The sequence below is a fragment of the Sturnira hondurensis genome, unplaced genomic scaffold, assembly GCF_014824575.4.
Source record: "Sturnira hondurensis isolate 20B ecotype Veracruz unplaced genomic scaffold, ASM1482457v3 Scaffold0007865, whole genome shotgun sequence".
NCBI classification, from domain to species: domain Eukaryota; kingdom Metazoa; phylum Chordata; class Mammalia; order Chiroptera; family Phyllostomidae; genus Sturnira; species Sturnira hondurensis.
Genome location: NW_028080496.1, coordinates 10,710,849 through 10,736,218, shown reverse-complemented (window position 1 = coordinate 10,736,218; position 25,370 = coordinate 10,710,849). Strand labels below are relative to the sequence as shown.

The 25,370-nt window shown below is 45.6% G+C and overlaps 1 protein-coding gene across 2 annotated transcripts in view; it reads right to left on the bottom strand.

The window, feature by feature from the left end:
* The window catches only part of ASB7 (ankyrin repeat and SOCS box containing 7), a 37,983-nt gene extending 12,744 nt beyond the window's left edge, over positions 1-25,239 (bottom strand). The window contains exons 1-6 of one of the 2 annotated variants that reach the window (XM_037053744.1): positions 24,731-25,239; positions 24,468-24,564; positions 21,245-21,354; positions 16,750-16,871; positions 14,755-15,016; positions 3,655-4,260 (exon numbers count right to left, since the gene is read on the bottom strand). In XM_037053744.1, the coding sequence (XP_036909639.1) occupies positions 3,655-4,260; positions 14,755-14,965 (817 nt within the window). In that variant the 5' untranslated portion in view covers positions 14,966-15,016; positions 16,750-16,871; positions 21,245-21,354; positions 24,468-24,564; positions 24,731-25,239. The remainder of the gene's footprint in view (positions 1-3,654; positions 4,261-14,754; positions 15,017-16,749; positions 16,872-21,244; positions 21,355-24,467; positions 24,565-24,730) is intronic. The other variant, XM_037053743.1, reaches the window with a different exon arrangement.
* Between the last annotated feature and the right edge of the window lie 131 nt (positions 25,240-25,370).

Below are 25,370 nucleotides of genomic sequence, written 5' to 3'. Positions count from 1 at the left end.
TGAATGACGCCTTCGTCCACGGTTGACTGGAAGAGTTGATGTCGTGGAAGGGAGAGATGATCAAGGCAAACGAGCGCTACATTATAACCCGAGCTCTCGGGGAGAGTTGTATTACCATTTAACTGTCTCCTCGGGGTAGGCCTGACTTACAGGAGATGACTTCTAGGAAGCGTTCATGTTTTCTTGTGCACACGTGCTGGCTTTCTCGTTTGAACTGGGCAGATTACTCAGTGCTTGGCATTGACCAGAGAACCTGCGCCCCAATCCTAGACGCCAGCGCTGCCACCGATGCTCTCAGCTCCATGACCGTGTCTGTGCACATGCTGCGTGCGGGTTATTCTCCTCTCATGAACTGTGTGCACTTTCGAGATCCTGAAACCAGTGTCTCCTCAATGGGAGTGTCCTCAGTACACACCTGCCTGACCCGAGTCCTGGCCCTGGTGCACAGAGCTGACCCGGGAACCTTGGCCCTCAGTGGACCTCCACCGACACATCGGCTGCTGAGTCCTCACTCCCATTTCTATGAGTCATCGGTCAGGCCTTCAGTGTTCTCTCTGTTGTCGTCCCTTTAGCTTATTTGTTTCACTTTCATTTTCTCTTTCAAGTAAAAGCACTGAAAGAGCAGAAAGTGGCTTCTTATAAATGCTACCAACTAAGCAGGAAACGTCCTTCCTCCTACAAGACAGCCCTGAATTTTAGGCGGGATCTCTGGCTTCCTCTCTGCTGGGTTTCTTGTTCCTGGGCACGGAGAGGCCTCTCTTCCAGTGGCCTGGCTTCCTGGAGGACTTCCAGCCATTCTAGACGTCCAGGGTTTCCAGAGGCCCGTCTGCAGACGAACAGATGGCAGCTCTCCCTCCGTGGCTTCTCCCTCGGCATCCTGGTCAACGAGACACCAGACACTGCTTCGTAACTATGCCGCTCGTCTGCCCTGTTTTCATGCAACGTGTATCCAAGTTTTTACGGCGAGTTTTCTAAAAACCCACAGTAGCCTCCACATTCCAGGATTACGATTTTCTTGAGCGCTTCCAATGCAAACAACCTGCTTCTAGTTGAGTGGTGCAATGACGGTAAAATGGCCCCGAATAAAAGGCCACTCCAGCTGTCCTTGTACCTCGGGATGTGGAATCCTCAGATCAGCAGCCAGCAGCTTGGCGCTCGGAGCTGTGGACCTCGGCGGCGTTGGAGGCTGGAAGGAGCTCCCAGGTTTGACAAAATGCCCCCTAACTCCCCTGCCTTCTTCCACCCTGGCTTTCAGAAGACAGCTCTCCATAGACAGTCAGCTACAGTCGATTCTCCTGGCATGTAATTATGCACTAGGCAAAGGGAATCGTAACAAATATGGAACCCCTGGAGCAGAAATACTTCAGTGGCTTTTGGCAGGAGACACCACCGAGTCAAGAAGCAGTGAATTGTGCGGAGGCACTGAAGATGGAGAATAGCTGGCTGTAGCCTTCAAAGACAGACAGGTGGTTCTTCGTGTCTGAGAAGCTCACCATGCGTCTGCTCGGCCACCATCTTTCTGCGACCCGGTCATTCCACCAGGCCATGCTCGCTGAGGCCAGCTCGGGGCACACGCTGTTCCTGTACGGTGGGGACCTGGGACATGGGGAATGGTCCTGTGGATCTTTCTATCTGCCCCGAACCTTAAAGATACACGTGCATCTTTTCTAACCCAACAGTCTTGCCCATCAGCATTCTGAGGGCTGGGGGTAGAGGGACAGCTCCTTCCACCCCACTGGCTGTGACTCCATGTGCAGGCGACATATGTGTCTACGGAGCTGAAAACAGGAGGCTCAGAAAGAATGAGGCTCGAAGGGAGTCACTCTGTGGGTAGCAAGCCCTGGCTGTTGACCCACCCACATTTCATGAAATGTTTTATTTAAAACACACACACAAATACAGCACTTAAAATGTGCCAGACACTGTTTTAAGTATATTTACAAATATTAACTCATGTAGTCCTCATAGCCAGCCTATAGACAGATATAATTATCCTGATTCTAGGATGAAGACACAGGCACAGAGCAGGTACCCTGCCCAAGGTCACGGCTAACACGTGGCCGTTAGGGGCCTGAGCTCACGCAGCCTGGCTCTGTCTGTGCTATTAACCACAGAGCAGAAGAGCACACGGACGGGGCTGTGGCACTTGTGGACGGAGCACGCCTTCCCGAAGGCGGCCGCTCTGACCGGGAGTCTCTGGCATAGAAGTTACACCCACTCCCCAAACAAACCTGGGACGCAGAATGAAAACGCTGCACTTCATGGGCTGTAACGCTTTCTGCCAGGGACCACCTCCCACCCCACCCCACCCCCGATGGCCCCAAACACCCTCCGAGGCAGGCAGAGCTGTGCTGTAGGACGCAGAAGCCACTCTGAGGCACAGTGACCTTTAAATGTTAAGGATACAATTAAGGTTCAGTCCCTCGGTGGCATCGGTCACAAAACAAGTGCTCAAGGCCACGTGGGCCTAGTGGCCACCAGACTGGGGCCCGGAGAGAGAGCATTTCCAACAATACAAAGTTCCACTGCACAGCACGAGTCAAGCCCTGGGTGGTTTCTTTTTGTGCTTTAGTCTGAATACCCTTTGCAGAAATAATTTCATCTTTTCTTCCTCACAAATATGCCAAGTTCAAGTTATAGTTCTTTTATTCGAAAATGTTCTGACCCCTGAATTCAGTTCCAAGAGGGAGAGTGGATTACTTATAAGCAGGTCAAGTGCACCCCTTAACCCAAGTATCTGGCTTCCAGAACGTATTTCTTCCTCCCTAACGTTAGAAGTCAGAGGAGGAAAAGGGAATTCATCAAAAAGGACAGCAGGCAGCAAAATGTAACATTTGCCAGAGGAGACCTTGGCTTTGTGTCAGACACTGAGTTCTGAGGCACGCACTCAACTAGTTACAGGGGGGCCAGGTAGGAGGGCGGCCACGTCCGCATGAACTCACGCTCCCATCAGAGAAGCGGCGCAGAGACGCGCACCCCGACAAAGGCGTGGACTCTCCCAGACTATTTTAGGGGAAAACAAGGTGCCCACTCCAAAATGGGCCAGGCACCATGGCGGCTGGCACCAGATTTCCTGCTGAGAGCAAATCTCTTCTTACTGTAAGTTCGAGCACCCTCGACCTGCTTCACTAGGGCACCTAAATAAATGATAACACGCTGTTCTTGTCACATGGGTTCACGCCACAACGAAGCAAATGTGAACAGCAGCTTAGTAATTTAAAAAAAAAAAAAAAGCACAACTACCAGGACACTTCCATAGGTTCGGAATCTAAAATCCAAACTCTTCCAGATTCTTCAACCTGAAGTCTATGGCGGCCTGGAAAAACTACATGAACGACCAGCAGGAACCGCCTTGTTCCAACACAGATTGTCGTTAATGCAAAAAATTCTCTTCTTTCTGTCCTTTTCTCCACGGCTTCTCTCACCTTGACTTTCTAGCCCTATAAACGTTTAGTAACCCAATGGAATTTTTATGCGGTTTTGTGATAGAGAGCTTTCTTTTTACTTCGGATGAATGAGGTATTCCTTACCAAGCAGGGCTAAAAGGAATCGTTAGTGTCTGGTTATTTTTAGCTGTCAGAACACCTTAAGCTCCTCAGAGGGTGCAGATTAAAAAAAAAAAAAAGCAATAATGGGAATAATGGTATTACGTACTCGTGACTTCTTGTAAGAAATCCAGACACGGTCGGCCGCTCCCGGAAATACTCAGTGAGACCGCCAGCGGGGTCTGCCCCTCATAGTTCCTCGTGTTCGTGTCCGCGCCGTAATTGTACAACATCCGCGCACAGAGCACGTCGTCCCGAAGCGCGGACAGGTGCAAGGGAGTCTGTCCGTCTTCCAAGCGCCCCAAGTTTGTGTCTGCTCCTCTCTGGAGGAACATCCGGCAGTAGGAGTGGTTGCTCTTGATCACGGCGTAGCGCAGCAGGAACCCGTTCTGGATGTCGATGTTGGCGTTGTGGTCCAGGAGGATCTTCACACAGCTGGACCGCTCCCGGATGATGGCGAGCTGAAGCGGCGTCGTGCCTTTGTCGCTGAGCGGGTCAACCTCGGCCTTGAACTCCAGGAGGAGCCGGACGAAGGAGTCCCTGCCGTAGTGCGCGGCCACGTGGAGGGGCGTCCAGCCGTCGTTGCTCTTGGCGTTGATGATGTCGCTCCTGTACTCGGACTCCAGCATGAGGCGTGCGATCCGGGCCCGGCCGTGCATGGCTGCGTAATGAAGGGCGGTGAAGCCTCCGATCAGGTCCTTAACCGTGGGGTCCGCTGGAGGTGGAACCGAAACGAGAGCGTTAGCAGGCTCTGGGACGCTGCGACGTGCCCTGACGCGCCCTCACGCCGGCGGCACTGCACCTTCGGGCCAAACTGCACAGGACACGGGACTGGGTTGCACAGGACCCACAAACACCCTTCTTCCCCAAAGACAAGTTTTAACGGGAAATGAGTTTTCATGGGGAACCAAGTTCAGGAGAAGGCTGTCAACCCCAGTTAACAGGAGAAGAATGACCCACAGAGTGTTTAAAAACACAGGATTGAGATCACCGGGCCCTTGTCTTTCCTAATTGAACCGACTGCTCTCGGCTGCTCAGGCTCCCCCATCGCTGTCCTGTTTCATGTTTCTCTTTTACTTTAACTTCTTGTTTTATTTTTCTCTTGTGCTTCTTGCTCTTAAAGAGAACCATGTGAAGCAACATCTGCTCTTCTCAATTACGGATGTACTGTGGTCTGGCAGCCTGCGCTGTTTTGGGGTGTATTAGGTTAAAAAAAAGTTTTTCTGTGGTCTGTAAAAATTCCAAAGCATGTAAGATATATGTTAAGTGATCTGGATAAATCATGTTTTCATAAGATAAAAAGTCTACTCTGAATTCTTAGTTTTATAAGACTGTTGGAATCGGTAAGAATTAAGCGGTGTGTTGTGTGAAGAATGGGAAGAAACCTCAGCACTGTATAAACATTATTTTCTCCAACAGTTCTAAAACCCTCTCCTCTATGGACGGATTTGGGGGCGGGGGTGGGGGATAGAAAGAAGATGAAATGCATTTGCTAAACGACTCCTTGGTCACAATGCTGTCACCTGCCCCAGCTCCTGCACACGCCACACGCAGGCGTCCGGATCTCAACTCCGAGGGTGTCTCTAAGCACGGCCTCTGGTATTCCGTAGCTCACTTGCTGGAGGCCAGTAATTCCTTGTGAAGGTGAACGGGTCAGACCTGCCTGCCTGGGACTGAAAGGCTTTCTTCTTGAAAGGCCACTCTTTCGTTTTGGTTTGGTCACAGACGAGAAAAACTCTTGTTTTTCCAACAAACAAACAAAACGCCTCCAAAGCGTGTGATGACGTGTGTGTGTGTGTGTGTGTGTGTGTGCATGTGGCTTAGTAAAATGTTACTGAGTTCTAAAACATGACCTTGGGTCTCCTGGAAAAGTCTATGAGGCAGGGAACTTTGTGTCAAATAGTAACATTCTGCAGAATGCAAGCTTCAGTTAAGAACGGGTTGCTAACAAAACCTGCAACGTTGCCATTTTTAAAGGTAAGGTGTGTCAGTTAAATTGCTGATACATATCAGATCGTTAAATATAAACAGTACAGAGGAATACTGTTACTTTTCTTCACTTAAAGAAAATAAGGGTACCCTATCTGCTTTGTTTCTCACTAAAATAGAAGTATACAGTAGCTATTTATTATGACTTAAAAAAAAACGGAAGGTGAGAATATTTTGGTCCGCAGGTTGGTGCTCAGTCCGAGGAACCACACCAGCCTCGGCCTGGGGAGAACCTCTGAACAAAGCACTTTGCTGCCACCTTCTGGTAGACCGCGGACACAGGCCGCCGCTGTTTCCCACGTTGACAGAGGGTGCCGGGCTTCCGACACCTCACTTACCTGAGGCAGACTGAGTGAAAATAAAAAAGAACCGTTCCTTCTAGTCACACTGAAAGAGAAAACCTTGCCAAGATGTCCGTTTCTAATCTACACCTGACCAATCCACTGCTTCTAGACATTCTCTCACAATCCGGTAGTGAAATCTGATACCATCCTCTTTCATTTCTCCCACCTTCTGTCCACCACGGTGGCCTGAAATTGCCGGCCAACATTCTTACGTGCATACTGTACTCGATTTAACAGCAAAATTAAAATCACGTTACATGACACTGCACTTGCACCTTTGGTTTTCCGCTTTAGGTCTTTTCCAGGTTTTACTTACATTTTTGGTGCTACACTGTTAGGAAAAACAATGATTAACACGTGCAGCGATAGCCTGAATAATCTCAAGGAAAATCATTAAAATAAAAGAGCTGAGCACATGCTGAAGAACCCGCACAGAATAAAGAATCTTAGGTGACAATGCCTGACATCTGCAGTTACTCCAGGAACCGACGAAGGGGAGGTCTGTGACAAATGACGATGCAAACAAAAACGAACTTAAGGGTTATTGTTAGCCAATGCGATAGGAAAAAGATCTCCTTGGGAAGAGCAAGAGAAGCTGCACAACACCTAGGTATTAATTCACTAAGAAATACATAAGGCGCCGATGAAAAAACTTTGACGTGAACTCGGTTCATCTGTCTGCTCACATGCTCACACGTCCATTCATCAGAAAGGCTTCCCTGAATACTGGTGGCAGCCCACCAACCTCGTTACTGTATCCACTCAGCAAGCATTTCGCACCAGGCACGAACCATTTAAAACAGGAGGTGGGATACATAGTCTCAAGGCACCCACTGAAATCTATGGAAACACTTGAAACTGTACGTAGAGGCAAATCAGCATTCCCTATCACTACAGCTTCATTTTTCCGACAGCTTTATTGAGCTGATTGAACATTGAGCGATTTTAAGCATTCTGGTCAGTGAACTTTGACAAACTGTATCCAGTCTTGTAACATATTCATCATCTCAGAAAGTTTCTGCCTGCCTCTTCACGTCAATTTTCTACCCAGAATTCTTTGGGTCCCAGGCAGCCACTGCAGTGTTTGCCTTTCTAGAATTACATATAAATGAAACCACAGAGTACGTAGAGTTTGTTTGACTTAGTTCACTTAGCATGATGCTTCTGAAGTTCATCCGTGTTGTTTTTTGTGTATCAAAAGTTCATTCCTTGATATTGCTGAGTAGTACTCATAATACGGACCTTCTGTCATTTACCTACTCACCAGCAGACAGACAATAGGTTATTTCCAGTTTGAGGCTATTATGAATAAGGCTACTGGGAACATTCAGAAACAAGTCTAGCTGTGGATACGTGTCTCCGTCTCCCTTGAGTAAATACCGAGAATGGCTGGCTCGTGTGTCAGGTGTGCACTGAAGAAACTGCCCAACTGTTTCTAGTGGCTGTGCAATATAGTTCCTTCCCACCCAAAGTACAGGGTGGGGCGAGACTACGTGGACTGTTTTGAGTATACAAACAGTTTATTCTTATATTTATTAACTACTGTATTATTTTCCATATGAATCGGAAATCCACTTTTGCCCCAACTTGTACATGTGAGTTCAAGTTGTTTTTCACTAATACCTGGTATCACTAGTCATTTTAATTTCACCTATTCTAGACAGTATAAAGCAGTAACTTATGGGAACTTAATTTTCATTTCCCTGATGACACACTGATATTGAGCTTATTCATATACTTCGTTTTGTGACATGTCTATTGAATCATTAACTTATTTTTTATTGGGTTGCTTTCCTCACTGAGCTCACAACTCAGCTGTGTATATATTCTGGATACAAGTCCTTTGTCAGTTATGTTTTGTCAACATTTTCTCCTAGTCTGTTGTGCCTTTTCATTTTTTATGCTATGTCTTTTAAAGAACAAATTTTAATATTGCTGAGGTCAAATGTCATTTTTTTCTTTTATGGTTCTGTGCTTTTTGTGTCCTCTTTAAGAAACCTTTGCCCAACACAACGTCACACAGATTTTCTATGTTTTCTTCTAGACATCTTATACTTCTAGCTCTGTGTTAAGGGAAATGACCCGTTGGTAGTTGATTTCCATGCAGTGAGGTCAGATCCCGGTTCATTATTTCCTCCAGAGAGTAGAGATCCAGTTGTTCCCACGCAATTTGTGGGAAAGACTAGCTTTCCCCCAACGATTTATCCTGATGTCTTTGGCAGAATCAATTCACCAGGCAAGTGTGGGTCTGTTTCTGAACTTTATTTGCTCCACTGATCTAAAAGTCTATCCATATACCAAGACCAGATTAATTTGCTCCCTGTAGCTTTATGTTAATAAGCTCTGAGAGCAGTTAGTGCAGGTCTTCAACTTTCTTTAAAACTGTTCTGGCTACCTGGCTGCTGTAGCTCAGTGGCCTGAGTGCTGGCCTGCAAATCAAAGGGTTGCTGTTTGATTTCCAGTCAGGGCACATGCCTGGGTTGCAGGCCAGGTCCCCAGTAGGGGGTTGTTTGAGGGGCAACCACACATTGATGTTTCTCTCCCTCTCTTTCTCCTTCCCTTCCCCTCTCTAAAAATAAATTTAAAAAATGTTTTAAAAAAAACTGTTCTGGCTAACAAATTAACATTTCCATTTTTTGAAAGAAGCCTGCTGGAATTTTGACTATTAACTCCACCTATTCTAAAAACAGAAATCTCCCCCAAATGATCTAAAGGATATTGATTCTTTGGTACCATGAACATGAAATATTTATTGGTTTAGGTCTTTAATTTCCCTCAGCAATGTTTTACAGTTTTCCATGTACAAGTCTCAGGCACTCTTCATTAAATTACTTACTAAATATTTTAAGGTTTTGGCAATTCCTCACAATTTTCACATATAGAATTACGTTCTCTACAAATACAGTTTTACCTCTCCCTTCCCAATCCACAGGACCCATACTTGCTCCAACAGCTAGAAGCTCCAACAGAATGTTGAATGGAAGTGGTAGTAAGAGCATGCATCTACCCTTGCCCCAGTCCTCATCTTGGAGGGAACAGCTCACCATTTCCTGTGATGTAAGTTGTAGTTTCTCACAGGCAACTTCCCTGAGATTTTGAAAGTTACCTTCTGCTTCTGGTGTGGTGAGTCTTTGTGATGAATGGGTATTTTATATAGTCACGTGCATTTTCTCTACGTATTGAAATGATCATTGGTTTTACTTTTATGCTATTAATATGGTGAATTACTCACCATGCTGATTTTCAGATGTCAAACCTTGCATTCCTGGGGTAAATACTCTTTGGCTGGGGTGAAACATATACTGATGGATTAGATTTGCTGGGTTTTTTTTGTTAAGGATTTTACTTGTTTAATCTGTTATCATGAAGGATACTGGTCAGTAGTTTTCACTCCTGGCAGTAACTTGATTTGGTTTTCTATTAGTGGACTCTGAACTTCATAGAGCAAGTTTGGAAGTGTTCCTTCCTGTCCCTTCCCTAAGAGTTCTGGTATTGTTGTAGATTCCACTGATACTGGAAATCGTTTAACAGAGAAGCCAAGTCGGCCTAGAGTTTTCTAGAAGGTTTTAGATTAGAAATCAGACTAGATAGAGTAAGGCTGTTAATTGTTCTCTTTTTCATGGGTCAGTTTTAGCAATGTGTGTCTTTCAAGAAGTCTGACTGTTTCTTGTAAATGGCGTAACGATGTCTATTACACTCCCCACAACCCTTTAATGTCTGGAGGCTGTCTGGTGGGAAGCTTTCCAGCAGTCCAGCTACAAATTCATGGTTTTGTTGATCTTCTCAAAGAACCCGCTTTTGTTTTATGGTTTCATCAATTTTCCCTATCACTTGCCCACTTTCCGCTCCCCTGATTTAGCTTGTTATTTTCATTCCTATGGGTTTAATTCTAGCAGCATACAGGAACTGCTTCAACACAGCCTTCTCTCCTTGGTCTTCTTTCGTGCTATTCCTGTTGTATACACTGCATCTTTATACAAGCCCAGCACTGGTTTTCCATTATTGCTTTATGCTGTCGTCTTTTACAAGATGAACGGGGGGAAAACATAGTTATGCTGTAGACGGGAGAATGGTTCCGAGGAGGCCCTTCCCACAATCCCTGTCTTCCGATGTTCACACCTTTGTTTAGTCCTCTCCTGGACTGTCAGCAGGGCGGCGACTTCCCTGTAGCCAACAGAATCTGATGAAAGCGACAGACACGTAGAGCATCTCCTTGCTGCCCTGATGCCACCAGCAGCCGTGGGGGGCCAGCCCACAGGACCAAAGTCTCTCGTAGTGCCTAGGAACCACAGCCTCCAGCCTGTAGGAAGCCGGACCGTCAGTCCTATGAGCACCAGGAAATTCATCTGCCAAAAACCAGAGTGTGCTTAGAAGCAAATACTTCTCCAGTCGAGCATGAGAACACAGTCTGGCCAACACCCTAAAACTGAGAGGTGCTAAACGTGTGGTGTAGTGAGTCATATTTTTGTGTAATTTGTTCCACAGCAAGAAAAAACAAATACACATTTTTATGTGTACCTTTGTATCTTTAGCAGTGGACTTTATTTTGTGTGTGTGGCTCTGAATTGCATGTTGTCTTTTTCTTTGAAGGATTCTAGAAGTACCTCTCATAAAGCCAGTCTGAGCACAACAAATTCTCATCATTTATCTGGGAACAGCTTTATTTCATCATCAGTTTGGAAGGACAGTTTTGCTGGATATAAAATTCTTGGTTGCTAGTTGCATGTTTTCAGCAATTAGAGTATGTCATCCCACTGCCTTCCGGCCACTGTTATTCCTTATGGGGAAAAAAAAATCAGCTGTTACTGAGAAACCCTTGCACATGATCCGTCACTTTTCTAGGTGCTTTCAAGATTTTCTGTTTCCCCAGTTTGACTATTACGTATCCGGATGAGTTTATCCAACTTGGAGTTCGCTGAGCTTCTGAGATACGTAGTTTAATGCTTTTCATCAAATGTAGGAAGTTTTGGGCCATTTTTCTTCAAACAATTTTTCTGTCCCTTTCCTCTCTGTCACCTCTCTTTTCTGGCACTCCCATCATGCCTCACACATGTCGTATGCTCGATAGGGTCCCGGTGGTCCATGTCACTCTTCATTTTTTAACAAATTTTTTTCTGTGTGTTCCTCAGATTAGATAATGTCTCTTGGGTGATCTTCAAGATCGCCGATTCCATCTCCTGCCACCTCAAATCTGCTATTAACCACTCTAGAGAATTCTTCATTGTAGTTACTGTGCTTTTCAACTGTAAATTCATTTAATTTCTTTAATGATAGCCTTTATTTGAGAAGTCGGTGCCATCGTATCTTCCTTTAATTCTTTGACCACAGTTTCCTTCTTTCTTTGAAGACATGTATACCCACTGCTCCGAAGTTTTGCTCTTTTAGCCAGCGCAGGGTCTCACCCTGGCAACATCGAAGATCACGGACCACACATCACCGCCACAACTGTAGGAATGCAAACGTGCGAACGGTTGTGACAATCACCCAAACGTGACACAGAGGCATGAAGTAATAAGCCGGTGCTGCTGGAAAAGGGGCGCCGGCAGACTTGCTCCATGCAGGTTGCCACGAACCTTCCATTTGTGAAAAAACGCAGTATCTGCCAAGTGCAATAAAATGAGGTATGCCTGTATTTTTTTTTTTATGCTGGTTGCTTGAAGGACTCGAGCATACCCAGTCATCTGGTCAAACACATTCCCAGGACTCTGCGCAGAGGTGCTGCCACACGCACCCTATTTCTGTCGGAGGTCTGAAAACCAGTGGCGCGTTGTGCTGTATGAGCGTAGAACAGAGACCCAACAGGGACAGGAAGTCCAGACACACACCCAACCCTGCCAATACTTCACCACAGGACAAAGGACTGGAAAGGCAGATGGTACAGTGTTTCCAAACAGGGTTTCTCCCAGATCTGGTACTACTTTCTCACAAATGAAGAGCTGAGAGGTCAGAAAAGTAGCAAGGCAAAAAACAAAGAGCATTCTCTAATAACTCTGGTCAACACTAACGATACTTCCAGCTTTTCTTCTATGCATTTAAAAAAATTATAGGTAACTATAATCATAGTCTAATCACTTACCCTTCTCTCTCTCTCTGGGCACTGAGAATGCCTCTATTGGAAAACCATTGCATAATGAGGGGTCAAATTCACATATAAAAAAACTCCTTCCTTCAAGACTGCTTCCTTGGAGTAAGTGGACATAAGTCAACATACTGGGCGAAGAGTTCTCCCGTTTCTAAGGGTCTAATACCTGGTACTAAACTGCTCTCCACGCTACTTCCATAAATCCCCGCAATCAATGCTGATTTCATCACATCTGGGGTTCTCATTTGCAGAATCTCTTACTTTTGAGAAGCTGGAATTTCTCACCCCTCTACTATGGATTTAATCAACCCCAATCTCACTCATTCTCAGGAGTTTCACCCGGGCATTTGCCTGCCGTACCAAGAGGAGAGCGCAGATGCACTTCTTGGGGGCCTCCGGTCATTTGCTTCCTGGATTTAACATCCAGAGCCCCAGCTGACCGCCCTCCACGGTCAGTGTGTGTGGTAAACGCTGAACCTGAAGATAAACAGATGCGCGAAGATAGGGTCTTTTAATGTCACTTTCACAAAACGTCCAACATGGTTTTAGGATTTTTAGAAACCTTCAACTGTGAAAACGAAGACAGTCATAGTAATGGGTTTCTTCTAATACTCCTCCCCATAACTCCCGCAGCACACTAACCTGGTCAGAGGGAATACCAGCATCTGTCCAAAGGGGCTACTACAGGTATCGCATTTGTGTTCAGAAACTCGAACACTTTCTTGACATTACAAAACCCTAGGTAGTCGTCATTTCGAAGCTGGATGTTTGAAAGTAGAGCAGCAAAATATCATTTCCCTGCCCAAGCTGATGTTTGAGATCTCTGAGGTCCGCGATCAAAGTCACACATGTCTACTGAGCATCCGAACCAGAGCTAGTGTGAGGGCAACTGGACTTTTTATTTAAATGTCAACAGCCACAGGTGCTGCGGATGGTATAGGTTTAGATGCAACAAGAAAGAGAGCCTTCCTCGTCCTCCTTCTGGAACGTGGATGGACCCTGCTGCCAATCAGGGTTTGGCACTTGCTTTTGGCACTTGCACAAGCAACCACTTGCTTTTTCCCCACTTGCTCGCTTCCTCCATGAACCCCGATTTTTGTCCTCGGAGCAGCAGGTACGGCTTCACGTAGCTGCTCCCTGGCCGGGCTTCCCCCTGTGGTCACATCGCTGTATCTCGGCACTGCGCCAGACGGCCTCCCAGCTCTGAGATCACTCACTGGTGGTTTTACTGAGCAGATGTACAGGCTTCACGGTGGTGAGATCTGACCTGCTCATATGCCCGAGATAAAGGATTTCTCGCCTGGTGAGTGGTTTCTGTTAAACATCGATCGATGTTCTGGTTTTTCAAGATGCACTTGGCTAACTTTCCCCCGCTCATGTAACAAATGGAAACTCTCTTTCTTCCTTATCCTCAGGCTCAGAAGCTCAGTTAATGCTTGATTTCCTTCATTTTCACGTCACATCCGATCAATCGGCAAATCCAGTTGGCCGATAGTAATGTACGTAGTATCTTATGTACGTAGTATGTACGTAGTATCTTATCAAAATGTATGTAGTATCTTATCGTTTCAAGTGTTCTGATCCTACACTCACCTTTGAGTTTTTCTCAGATCCTTCTCCTGGCAAACCTCTCATTAACTACAAAACTGAGGTTTTCAGGTTTGCGGGGGGAAATGAACTATGAGCAAGAAGCAGGGAGGGAAGGAAGACAGTTGAAAAAAAGGACAGGCCGGGGAATGGCGGGGTGGTGTCAATAGTCACTCTTTCAAGGACACAGCTCCTATCTGTCCCTAGGATACGTGAGGACAGCTAATCTCAGGTTTATCGTGGTCTTGGAAGTCAGTCTGGGCTCAGAGCCTTCATGTCCGTGTCTTCGCGTGGCTTGTGACGCTGGCTGTGCGCCAAGCAAGTCTGAAGACCTGACTGCTCCTCAGCAATGAAAATGAATGCTGTTCATGAGCAACTCGGGCCCCAGAACGGCACACGTGGAACCTGAGTCTCAGCCAAGCTACTTTACAAAGACGAGGCGGGAAACAAAGATAAAGTACATACACTCTGTCTTCAGGGGAAAAAAGGTAAGTGGAAATTCAACTGGAGGAAAACGTACACTAGTTTAGGACAGTTGTTGTTATTAATCACGGGAATTATGAATAATGGTAACAGGCAGTTTTTGAAGCAAACACATAAAATGTCAGATGTAGTTTTCAGCTGCCTATATTTACACAAAATTAGTCCTCAGATAAACCAGTCTCCTGGTTGGGGGCCTAGAAACAACGCCCAATTCTGGAAAAAGCAAGTAAGTGCGCTACAATAGTCATAAAGGCATCCAAAAAGGATTTTTAAAGGGGGTGAATTCAAAACCTTGGCCATCGTTAGGCCACGACATTTAAAGGGACCGTGCCAGGTCCCCTGGCCTGAGCAATCACCAACGGGGAAGCTCATGTGATTCTCTCGCTGTGGGTACCATAGCCACTTCCGCTTCTGAAACACAAGCAACCGGACAACTTGAAGAACAGCTGCTTTTAGTTCAAATAACCTGGAGAGACCTGGCTGTGCATCAACTACCGTGACGCAGGAAAAAGCACACCAACCTGATCTTTCCGACAACCCGGTTTGAAACAAAACGCAGCATCATGACAACGTATCTTCACACAGGAGACAGAATAAGAAGGTGATGTTAACAAAAGCGAAGCATGAAGCATCATACACACAGGCAGACATACCTTTCAAATGACATACGGTTTCATTTTAAGTTTCCCCCTGGGAAAAAGAGATGCGCTTCTCGTCTACTCACCTCCGTGCTCTAGAAACACGCGGACACATCTTTCCTTTCCTCTCGCTGCCGAGAAGTGGAGCAGGGTCCAGCCGTTGGCGTCGCGGCCGTTGGGCGAATAGCCCTGCTCCAGCATCTTCCGGACTGTGTGCACATCCCCGGCAGCCACCGCGGCCTGAATCTGCAGCTCTTCCTGCAGCTCAGGGTTCCTGCGACAATGGTGGTGTAACATCCTAGCTGAGTCCGCGTCTCACAAAGGCGTCATCAGGTCGCGGGGATCAGCCTTTAAGGGTGGGCAGAACACGTGACATTTAGGCTTCCTGGCTCCCGCCGTCAGAGCGTCCACGAAATATCGCAGACTTTTCTTTTGCTAAATCACGTGCGCCTTAGTCATGACAGTGCACACTACTATGGCTAGTTGACAAGTCTCTGTTAGGAGCAAAACTTTCAGTTATTTCCCCGTGATGGTAAAAGATTTCAAAAAGCGAGCCAGGAAGAAAGCTCTATGTGGCTGAAACAGGATGTGTCTTCAGCAGCCTTTGAAAACTCAGAGCAAACATCCAATGAACGTTAACAGCGTGATGTGGAAGTAAGAGGGAAGGTGATGCTGGGCGGCTAGAAAACGGGAGACAACTGAGGAGTCCTATGAGTGTCTTAGGAGTTCGGATTTACCGGAAGCACTCCGAGGAGACTTACGTTCCGATCCATTCAGGGATTCTCTCACAAATCAGTAAGTAAACACAAAGTAAGTATCAAACGGACAATTGACAGACTATGAAAACTAAACACCTTTAATTATGAGATGTATTTTTTTTTAAAAAGTGCAAAAACCTTTAGGCTGCTTTCCTAAAGTATATTAACAATGTTTTGTTTTAGCCCCAAAAGTGGAAGGCTGAGGGGTGAGAGTGGGTGGGGCTAAGCAAACGAGTAAAATGTGTAGACTGTATTTACTTAGCTTTGTTTCCTTGTGTCTATTTCTATCTTCTCCGTTTTGAGTTACTTGATGCGGGATTTATATTTTCTCCTATTTCAGTTTTCTAGAAGCTTTACCCTCTAAGTATGCCAAGCAGCAAGACCATACAAAACATCTAAAAACGTGTACAAAAACTTTTGGTAGTGCATTTTTAAACTCTTAAAGACGCACAGAAACGTAAACTAACATTAATCTAGGAAGCCATTCCATCTGGGCTAATTTTAAGGATTAGATTGGACTCATCTAATTAGCAGGCTTCCATTTCTAAAAATAAAAAAAAAAAAAGAAATTATGTGGTAAGGTTCTTTAAAGACATTTTGGTCTCTTATGTAGGTTAGACATCTTGGGATAATCCTGTTACCAATAATAATTTCTCTTGTCAAACTTCTCATGCAGATTGCACAGAGGCAACCTTAACCCTGACTTAGGGCAGATCGCCACAGTAAGAGGGCACTCGAACATCCCGTGTTATTTATACACAGAAAAGGGTCACCAGACTCTCAAGTTTCACTACTGAGTAATATCATTTGAGAGCATTAAGCTACTTCCACAAAGAGTCATTTCCTCGGAGAAAATTGGGAAATGAGCAATTTCAACACAATCTGTTTTCTTAAAAGACATGATGCCCCCCATCCACCATTTCTTTACTTAATTATTTTTTTTTCACCTGACACTAACATCAAGCCTCGTTTTAGAAATTTGAAAACCCAGAATCCTTTTCAAATAGGTTCTCACCTATTACTAGCTTTCTAAGAGAAGATGTTGAAGACCATTAGAAGGAGTTAATGAAAACTACTAATCTGTGCTCAAAACAACTGTCTTTAATGGTTTTTTTTAATGGAATGAGTATCTTGGTACTTAAATAGGGCCACTATTCAAGAAAGAGTTAAACAATGTAAAAAAACAACCCCCAAACCAACCCTGGATTTTGTTTCAGCAAGTGCTGTGTTGGGTACACACGAGCTAGTGTGAAGGAGGAAAGGAGAAGCTACGTGGGTCTCCCCCAGGGCAGTACAGCTGGCCAGTGAGCATCAGTCACTCACCTTCCTGAAGAATGTCCCTTTTCCTGACAGGTGGACTGCCTAATGACCATTGTGCACATACAGCATCGTGGGGAGGGGACTCCAACTGTGTCCAGATGATGGTGCGGACCAGCTTTCTTAACCTAAAAAACAAATAATACTCATGGGGACACTCCTAAAAATAATAAAGAATCATGGCGGCCTGCACAGTCTACCTTTTGACGAACTTAACTTTCACCCCTTTCCAACGAACTTACAGAGCAGAGAAAAAGAACTCAGATCAAGCTGTAGAGAAAATGATCTTGAGACCCACAGTCATCTCCACGGTGGTATACATACAGGGGTACCTCGGTACTTGTCGTTAATTTGTTCTGGAACCCGTGATGAGTGCCGAAACCGATGAATGCCTAGCAAGCGATGCATTTTCTTTTGCGTGATGGTGGCAGGACTCATATAAATTCCAGCAAGTGCAAGGGGTCCCGAGCAAGCGCCGAGTGCCGAAACTTTTTTTTCTCATCAAAATGAGATGAGAACAGGGTTTGACGAGTTCTGAAGATGACGAGTACCGAGGTATGACTGTAATTTATTTTCAGGACTTTTTTTTACGCCTAGATAGGCAGGTTAAAAACAACAAAAAAAGAAGAATATAGTAAATTACACAGTTGGAACTGAGATGCAAACAAAGATTCTTTTTTTGCTCTATTCGGAATATATTTTCAGACTTGCTTCATTTGAATTACTTTTTTTTCAATCCTCACCCGAGGGAGGACATGCTTGCTGATTTTAGAGAGAGGGAAACGGAGGGGGAGAGTGAGGAAGAGAAACATTGATGGGCTGCCTCACATATGTGTACCAAGCAAGGATTGAACCTGCAACCTAGGTGTGTGACTGGACCAGGAATCGAACCTGCGACCTCTCCGTTTATGGGATGATGGCCACCCAGCCAGAGATCATCTGAATTACTTTTTCACTGACACTGTCAGCCACTTGCTTTTTCCAAACAGGACCAAAATGAGAAAATGTATGCATTAGATACAGAAGGTGGCCAAAGCCAAAACGGAATCTATGACAACGAAAAGAAGAACATGTCTTTAAATACTGGTTCTTCATTATGTCCAAAAGGACATATTGTTACTCCTTCATGCACACACCAAAGTAGGAAAAAAGATCAACAACAGTCTTGCTAGCTTCCTTATCTGAATTCCGAAAAAACTGCCTCTACAGCTAAAAAGAGATCTTTGTCCACGGCAGTTAAACCCTAAGCCCGTGAATTCCAGGAAGGCTGAGAACACATGCAAAGTGACTTCCCCAACTTCCTACCCGAATCACTCCAGGGATTTCTCATTGGGAGAACTGCCACCCATCCTGGTGGGGTAAGTGTACTAACACCCTGTCCCTTCAACAAAAAAAGGCTGGGCCACCTGGCAACAGGTGCCACGGGGAAAACTGGAGGCCACGGGTGCTGCCGGCTGCCCGCCAAGAATTTTCACCCGGTCCAAACTAGTACAGTCCACTCTGACCCTCCCCTTTTTCTACTCCTTATTTTTCCTTGTTAAACCTCTTCAAGGAAGACCAAAGCCTTTGCCAACATGCACTTGGCAATAATATTTGATTTAAAACTCTGCCCATTCTTTTTATTTTATAATATGCTTCCTACCACCATTTATCTCCCCACACACCCTCTTTTCCACCTCCACCCATCCCCACCTGCACCGCAACCACCATATAAACTCTGCCCATTATTTCTGAATTAGACATAATCAGAACAGCTCCTACAGGGAGCTGTAAGAAATGCAGAACTCTCCTTACATAAATGCGGATCCTAAGACCAGGGCAGGAAATATACAAGAACCTTGAGCATCTTACGGTGCCAAACAGGAAGGAAGTGCTCAAAAAAAAAAAAAAAAAGAAAAGAAAGAAAAGCCGCAATGATGGAAGTATGTCAAAGGGCCACAAGAGCCAGCTAAAGAGCTCTCAACAGCCAAGACAGAACAAGTGGAACAAGATAAAGGACTATTGGATTCTTACCCAGGGCATGTAATACACAGCTGATTGAATCAACAAACAAGGTGCGGGCGGGGGAGGGGAACCTCCTGTGCAGAACTCCAAATACTTTGTGTGGATTCTCCCCTCTCAGGAAGGTGGAGCGTAACTGCCCCCTCCCCGCCCTAGTATGGGCTACACATATACTGACTTCCTTGTAACGAGGGCGACAGGGAACAGAGCAAGGTACCCTGCTTCAGGCAGCTGATCATGGTTAATACCATCAGTGCCAGCCATGCTGTCAGTAGGACACGGCATGACATATGATATATGACATGTTAGGCTGGAACGCCAGTCTAGTCATGAGAAAACCATCAGACAAATTGCAACGAAGCGCCATCCCACAGAATACGCCCCCAAACATCAAGGTCATCAAAATTAAGCAAGTCGGGGAAACTGTCACAGCCAAGGAGGAGCCTATGGGGACAAGATGGCTAAATGTAACGTGGGGTCCTGAGTGGGATCCTGAGTGGGATTGTGGAACAGAAAAAGGGCACTGGATAAAATCTAAGGGACTCTAAATACAGTCTGGATTTTAGTTACTAATAATGCTCATTACTGGTCCATTACCTGTGACAAATGTATCTATTAATGTGAGATGGTAAGAGAGGAAATTGGGGGTGGGGAATGTCAGGAAACCAATGTCTCCAATGATGAACCACCGGCGTTTCCACAAGTGAGCGCCTGGTTATTGCCCAGGTGAGTTCCACCTACATTTTAGGAATGAGTGTCACTGGGTGCCTTGCTTCTCAGCGTGTCCTCAGCACCTCCCAACCCCCTAGGGATGTGGAGGTGACCCTCCATGGCCTCCAACCCTAAGAACCCTTGCTGTGGCCGCTGCTGTCGCTGATCATCCACCTATCACCACGTCCAAGGAGGCGGTGGGCGTGGTGGCCATGAGGGCGAGCGAGGTGTGGGTTGGGAACAGGAAATGGTATTCCTTTATTAATACCATGGAGAAAAGCCTTTGTGTTAAAAAGTGAAGCGACTACATCATTTCTCTCAATAAGAAAGATGCGCAGACAACAATAACTTGTGATGATTCCTCGTGGGCTACTGTGACAGACAAGCGAAGGCCCACTGAGCTCCTGACGTGAACTTGGCACACTGCTGGGCCTTGGCCACTGCTATTACCCCTGGGGTAGAACTTCAACAGAAGGCTCTGCACACTTAAATTGAATCAGATAATCCTAGAAATGATCTACCGCTTTTCTCTCTTCTGAAAATGCCGGCCACTATAAAGTATAACCATACTTGTAAACCCCAGAAGCGCTCTTTACATGCATCGGTCCCTGGGAAAGAATCCACGGACATGCATACCATGCACACGTGACCCCTATCAGCAGCATCTCTTATATTGTGAAGGACGGTGACTTATTACTCCCTGTCCTAACAGTCCAAAGCATCAGACAGGCAACTGATTTTACCTTGGTGCTATTTTGTGAGAGCGTGCATTTAACAGAGTATAACTATCCACGCATGTATAAATAAAGAAAAAAGGACTATTTCCAGAATTGAGAATGGAAAAAGAAAAGCTGACTTCCCCTCAAATAGTGCCAGTGTGAAAACCTACCAGCTCCTGCAAATCACCCACAGAAGAAAAGAATTTGGCCTAGGAGGCACCTTTCTAAGTAAATGTATGTGCAGGGCACGGTGTTTTATGTTAATAATGACTCAGAACGACTCAAATGTTGAGGGTGCAATCTTAAGAAATTCCATTTCAGGTTTCACAGCTAGGAAAAAAAGAGAGAAAAAACACGCTAACAAGGAAGACTTCAGGATTACACGCTAAACGAGACACTTCCTCACCATAGCTCCTTTTTACATAAGACTTTGTGGCCCTATGTTAATGCTACATTTACATTTGATGAATTCACCTTTTTCTACCCTGCATGGGGTCAAAAGAGAGTAATACAGGCCTCTGAGCTTGTATACTGTTGACCCTATTAAAAACTATCCATTTTGAAATAAATGTTACCATTTAATTTCCATATAGATGCCACGTAACCTTCATGAGGTTAATACCAAAACCTGCTTCACACAATTTCCAAAAGTCTACATCCACAGAACGGAGTGAAGAGCAACTGTAAAACAAAATATATTTAATCCACAGGCCACAGCAGCCAGGGCTTTAAAACAAAATGTATTTAAGACCTGTCTACAATTATATAACTTTCATCAAATTTGCCTGCATGTCCCCAATTTCCTTTAGCATGATTAGTCATTAATGGCTTTTTGCATGTTATTTTCACTGAAACTCACACATTTTTTGATTAAGGGACACAAATTAGAAGTGTGCTTTCAGATTTCACACAAGCTGGAAACAGGGTAACAGCTTGCTACTCAAAAAGTAAAAAAAGACAGAAAGAAAAAAAGCATTTCTTTGCAGAGTAAATCGAGATACAGGCTGGGAAGGAAATAAAATGAGCAACTCCAAAGATATTGGCTCTGAGGAAGAAAACAACCAACTCACCAGTGGCTCACGGTCCTAAAAGGGAAGGTGGACACAGACACGCTGCAAGGTCCAGGTGGGCAATCAGGCTGCGATGTCTGCTGGTGACTTCTACGTACACGATCAAGAACCTGGAACCCCAGATAAAGCAGGAGTGCACCGTTGGTATCACTGAGCACAGCACATTGCTCGCGTTCTAAAGCAAGTGAGGATATTCCCATTTCCTCCCAGCTACTGGGCCTCCAAGTAATGCAAGGGCTCACTACCATGCACAACTGATCGATAACCCACAGAAGTTCTGGGAGAACCACCACTAATTTCCATGACATGTGGACGAGGCAAAGGAGGCGGTTTTTGTTAAGTTGCTCATCCAGACCCAACTCAACACTTAAATCACAAGAATTATAAATGATGAGGTCTTGTCATTATTGCCTTTGAACCTGGGCCTGGCATTATCACTTCAGCAGCTTCAGTTCAGAGCCTAGAAAGTCTGCAAGAAAGGAAACGACTGTTCCACTTCATGCCTTCAGTGGAGAACAAAAAGAAAGGCTGAAAGTCAGGTATTAGATACACTTATATAAACTTCATCTGATTAGACTTTTTTTGTTTGTTTGTTTAAGATTTTATTTACTTATTTATCTTTAGAGGGGAAGGAGAGAGGGAGAGAAACATCAATGTATGGTTGCCTTTCGTGCGTCCCCTGCTGGGAGTTGGCCTGCAGGGAACCAGCTTGCAACCCAGGCATGTGCCCTGACTGGGAATCGAACCGCGATCCTTTGGTTCCCAGGCCCATGCTCAATCCACTGAGCTACACCAGCCAGGCTGACTAGACTTTTTAAGGATAGTACGTACTTCTCTGTTACCAAAGCTAAATGTGAACAAAATAGAGAGTGTATGTGTCATAACATTAAGTAGCTGTGAATGGCATCGCTTTAGGTATAAAGGAAGCAAGCAACGGCCACAGCACTCAAGATGCAGCACTGAATATCTTCAGTTAAAATCAGTTATTTTCCCTACGCAATTACAAGTTTATATTTGGCTGTCAAATAAATCAGGTGTTGATTGATTTTGGTTTTCCTTGTGACTAGTCATGGAATTAATGCAAAACTAACAACCAGGCTGAAAAAAACAACAATAAAAATCCACACAACTGGCCGGGTTGGTGAATAAGGCCTCAAATGAAACATTTTAAGCATTTGCCATAACCTAGACCACGCTAATAGTAGGAGCAGATGCTGACAGTTTATATACGGGGGCCGGCACCAATAACACCTTTTTTATCACAAAATCACAAGCATGTCATTCTGTGACATGACAACATCACACTCCAGAACACCACAGGACGTGTTAAGGTGAAACGTTCAAATTAAAACTACAAGTTATTGTACCCATATTATTACCCTACCAACCACACTCAAGCAAGCATTACTTCTGCTGGACCCTGTACATTCCCTAATCTTAGAAACACCATTAAATGCTGAGGGGATGAGTGAACGCTCAAGTCAGCAATGAGGATGAACTGGCTAAGTAAAAGGGGCGTGTGCTCTTCACCTCACATGTTTCACTCGCTGCAGACCACCCCCCCATCATCCCAGGTGATAACACTTTTCTGCAGTGAAAACCTGAAGTCCAAAGCAGAAAAATAGTGAACTGAGAAGGCCTGAACGGAATATAAGAGAATTCATTTTTACCTTCAAAACAGACTTCCAAGAATTTAGCATTTTTTAAAAGTCCTACGCTTTAGGCACCGCCCTGGTGAATCTCATACTTAAATAATGAAAACCACCTTTAACTTCATTGGCTTTTGGCTAGCTCGTGCTGAAATGAAGTGCAACCTATCTACACTTAGGAAGGCTGCCCTAACGTTCACCACAGAACAATCGTTGGTAGAAACTGATTCTAAGTCCCACTGTGTAGCGTACAGTCTCTCTTTGGTGTCTGGTTTCAGGTCTCAAGGATATGCAAACCCCCAGAGACCCTCAAAAGTATCTTTAGCTATGTCCTGACAATTAGAAGAATCAAGAAAGCCATTAATTTCCTTTTTGTGGAAAGCACAAAGTCCAGTGGAACAGAGTAAATCAAAGATTTCCTAACAACTTCTGCTATTTTAAGTATTTCATATTCCCTAAACAGTCTGGGATATTAAAATAACTCTGAGATTACCAAGTCACTTTACAAGCGTGTTATTGGATGTTAGAAAAGTCATTCACTTGGGCTAATTTCTGAACTAAATGAACTTTTATAAGATTTATCTCATCACATTCCCTCTTGGGGAATTAACACGGCCGTCCTAAACCTACCTTCACTGCATGTTCAGAGGCAACAACAAAATACAGCAGCAGAAACGGGATCACATGAATGAAAAGCTTCCATGTCAATCTAACAAATTACCTGTGAGAGCTTTGAAACAAGGAGTCTCCTTGATGAAGAGGGCAAAAAGCAAGCCCTTGATTCCAAACACACCAACACATTCCTGTGCTTTTAAATTCTTGAGTGTCAAGTGTTAACAGGATATTATGTAAAGTTTCATACGCTGCAGAAAATCTGTGGTGGAACAAGTTACTATGTATCTTTGACAGTGGCAGAATCCATCCACATCTGTCATACACAAACACACAGAAGCCTGAAGATTTCACACAAGAGAGCTTCAGGGGTGAAGATAACTTCCTCAAGATTCTTACTACTAAGGGACACAGACTCACTTTTTCCTAGGGAAAAAGTCACATTATGTTATGAAAACTGAATTTCAAGCCAGCACTGCACTTTCCTTTACCAAACCCTCGATGGTTAGGTAACTCTCAGAAAGATTTTCCGATGGAGGTGGAAGAAAGGTGATAGGAAGGAGTAAGGGGAAAACAGAAAACTGCGGTTTAATTAAAAAGCAGAGTCATTCTGAATTAACAAGCAATTAACAAGGCACTGAGGAATTCCTATGAGAGTAAGGGGGAAGGGCTACCAAAAGGTCTCCAAGTCTCAGGGCAAGGTAAACGGTACAGTTAACGACAAGATAATGCAAAACACGGGAACGGGAGGCAGAGAAAAAGGTGGGAAATAACATTTACGGGGGTAGCAAAGTTATTACAACGTTAAGAAGCAGGGTAAGAGCAGGGTCTGTCGTCTTTACTGGGAAAACGGAGGCCAGAAAAGAGCTGCACTCGCAGGTAACCACCCTGAAAATAGAGCACTGCTTAAGGAGATAGGGGCCAGACACAAACAATGGGGGAGGGGAGGGCTGGCTTATTACCTTCACCGAGGATGCTGGCGAGAGGCTCTCTCTGCTATTTCTCCGGTGGGTGGGCAGGCCGCTTCCTGCTCTCTAGGCTCCCCGAGCCAAGTCAAACCTGGAAATCAGAAACCAGTGAGAGGTGCGGCGCCCCTGGAGCGAGGAGGAGGGGGCTCTGAGGAAGGGGAGCAAAGGAAGGGAGTGATAAGGGAAGGCAGGGAGATGCAGTGATTTCCGTCCCGACCAGCAGCCCTCTTCCCTTTAGGGAAAGTAACTGACTTTACCTGTCTCCTCAGCTGCTGCTTCTCTTCCTCCTTTCAGCCTCTTCCACACTCACCAACTTCTCCATTGAAGAAACACCCCAGGCAGGGCCGGACACGGGTGTTCCTGAGCCTCCTCGGTGCCTCACGGCCCCAGCCCGGCGAGCATCCACACAGCCGAGCTGACGCGGGGCGGCGGTCCTGGCCGCGGGGCAGCCTCGGGGCAGGGGTGCAGGGAGGAAGTCCCGGCTGGGGATGGCGGGGGGTGGGGGGGCGGAGAGTCCCGGTCTGAGGGCTCGGAGCAGGGGGCTGTCGCGCTCCGGGCCGGAGGCTCGGGGCTACGAGAGAAACGCGGGAGGTCTCGGGGGTAGCAAGGTCCCGGATCGTACAGGGTCCTAAGTGCCAGCCTCCGGGGTTCTAGATAGGGGCTTTCTGGATGCACTTTGCACTGGGCCACCCCCGCCCCCTCCCTCCAGCACTTTGGGGTCACTGGGATGGGACCAAGCCTCCAGCAGCCAATCAGCGGCCGAGCCAGAGCCCGAGCCCGGAGCCGTAAACCAGGTCCGGGTGGGTGGGGGTGGGGAGTGGGGGCGACTTGGTTGGTTGGTTGCTTCCTTCTCTCCTCCTTATCCCCAGCTGCCCCACCCCTTGCCTGCCGTAAAGT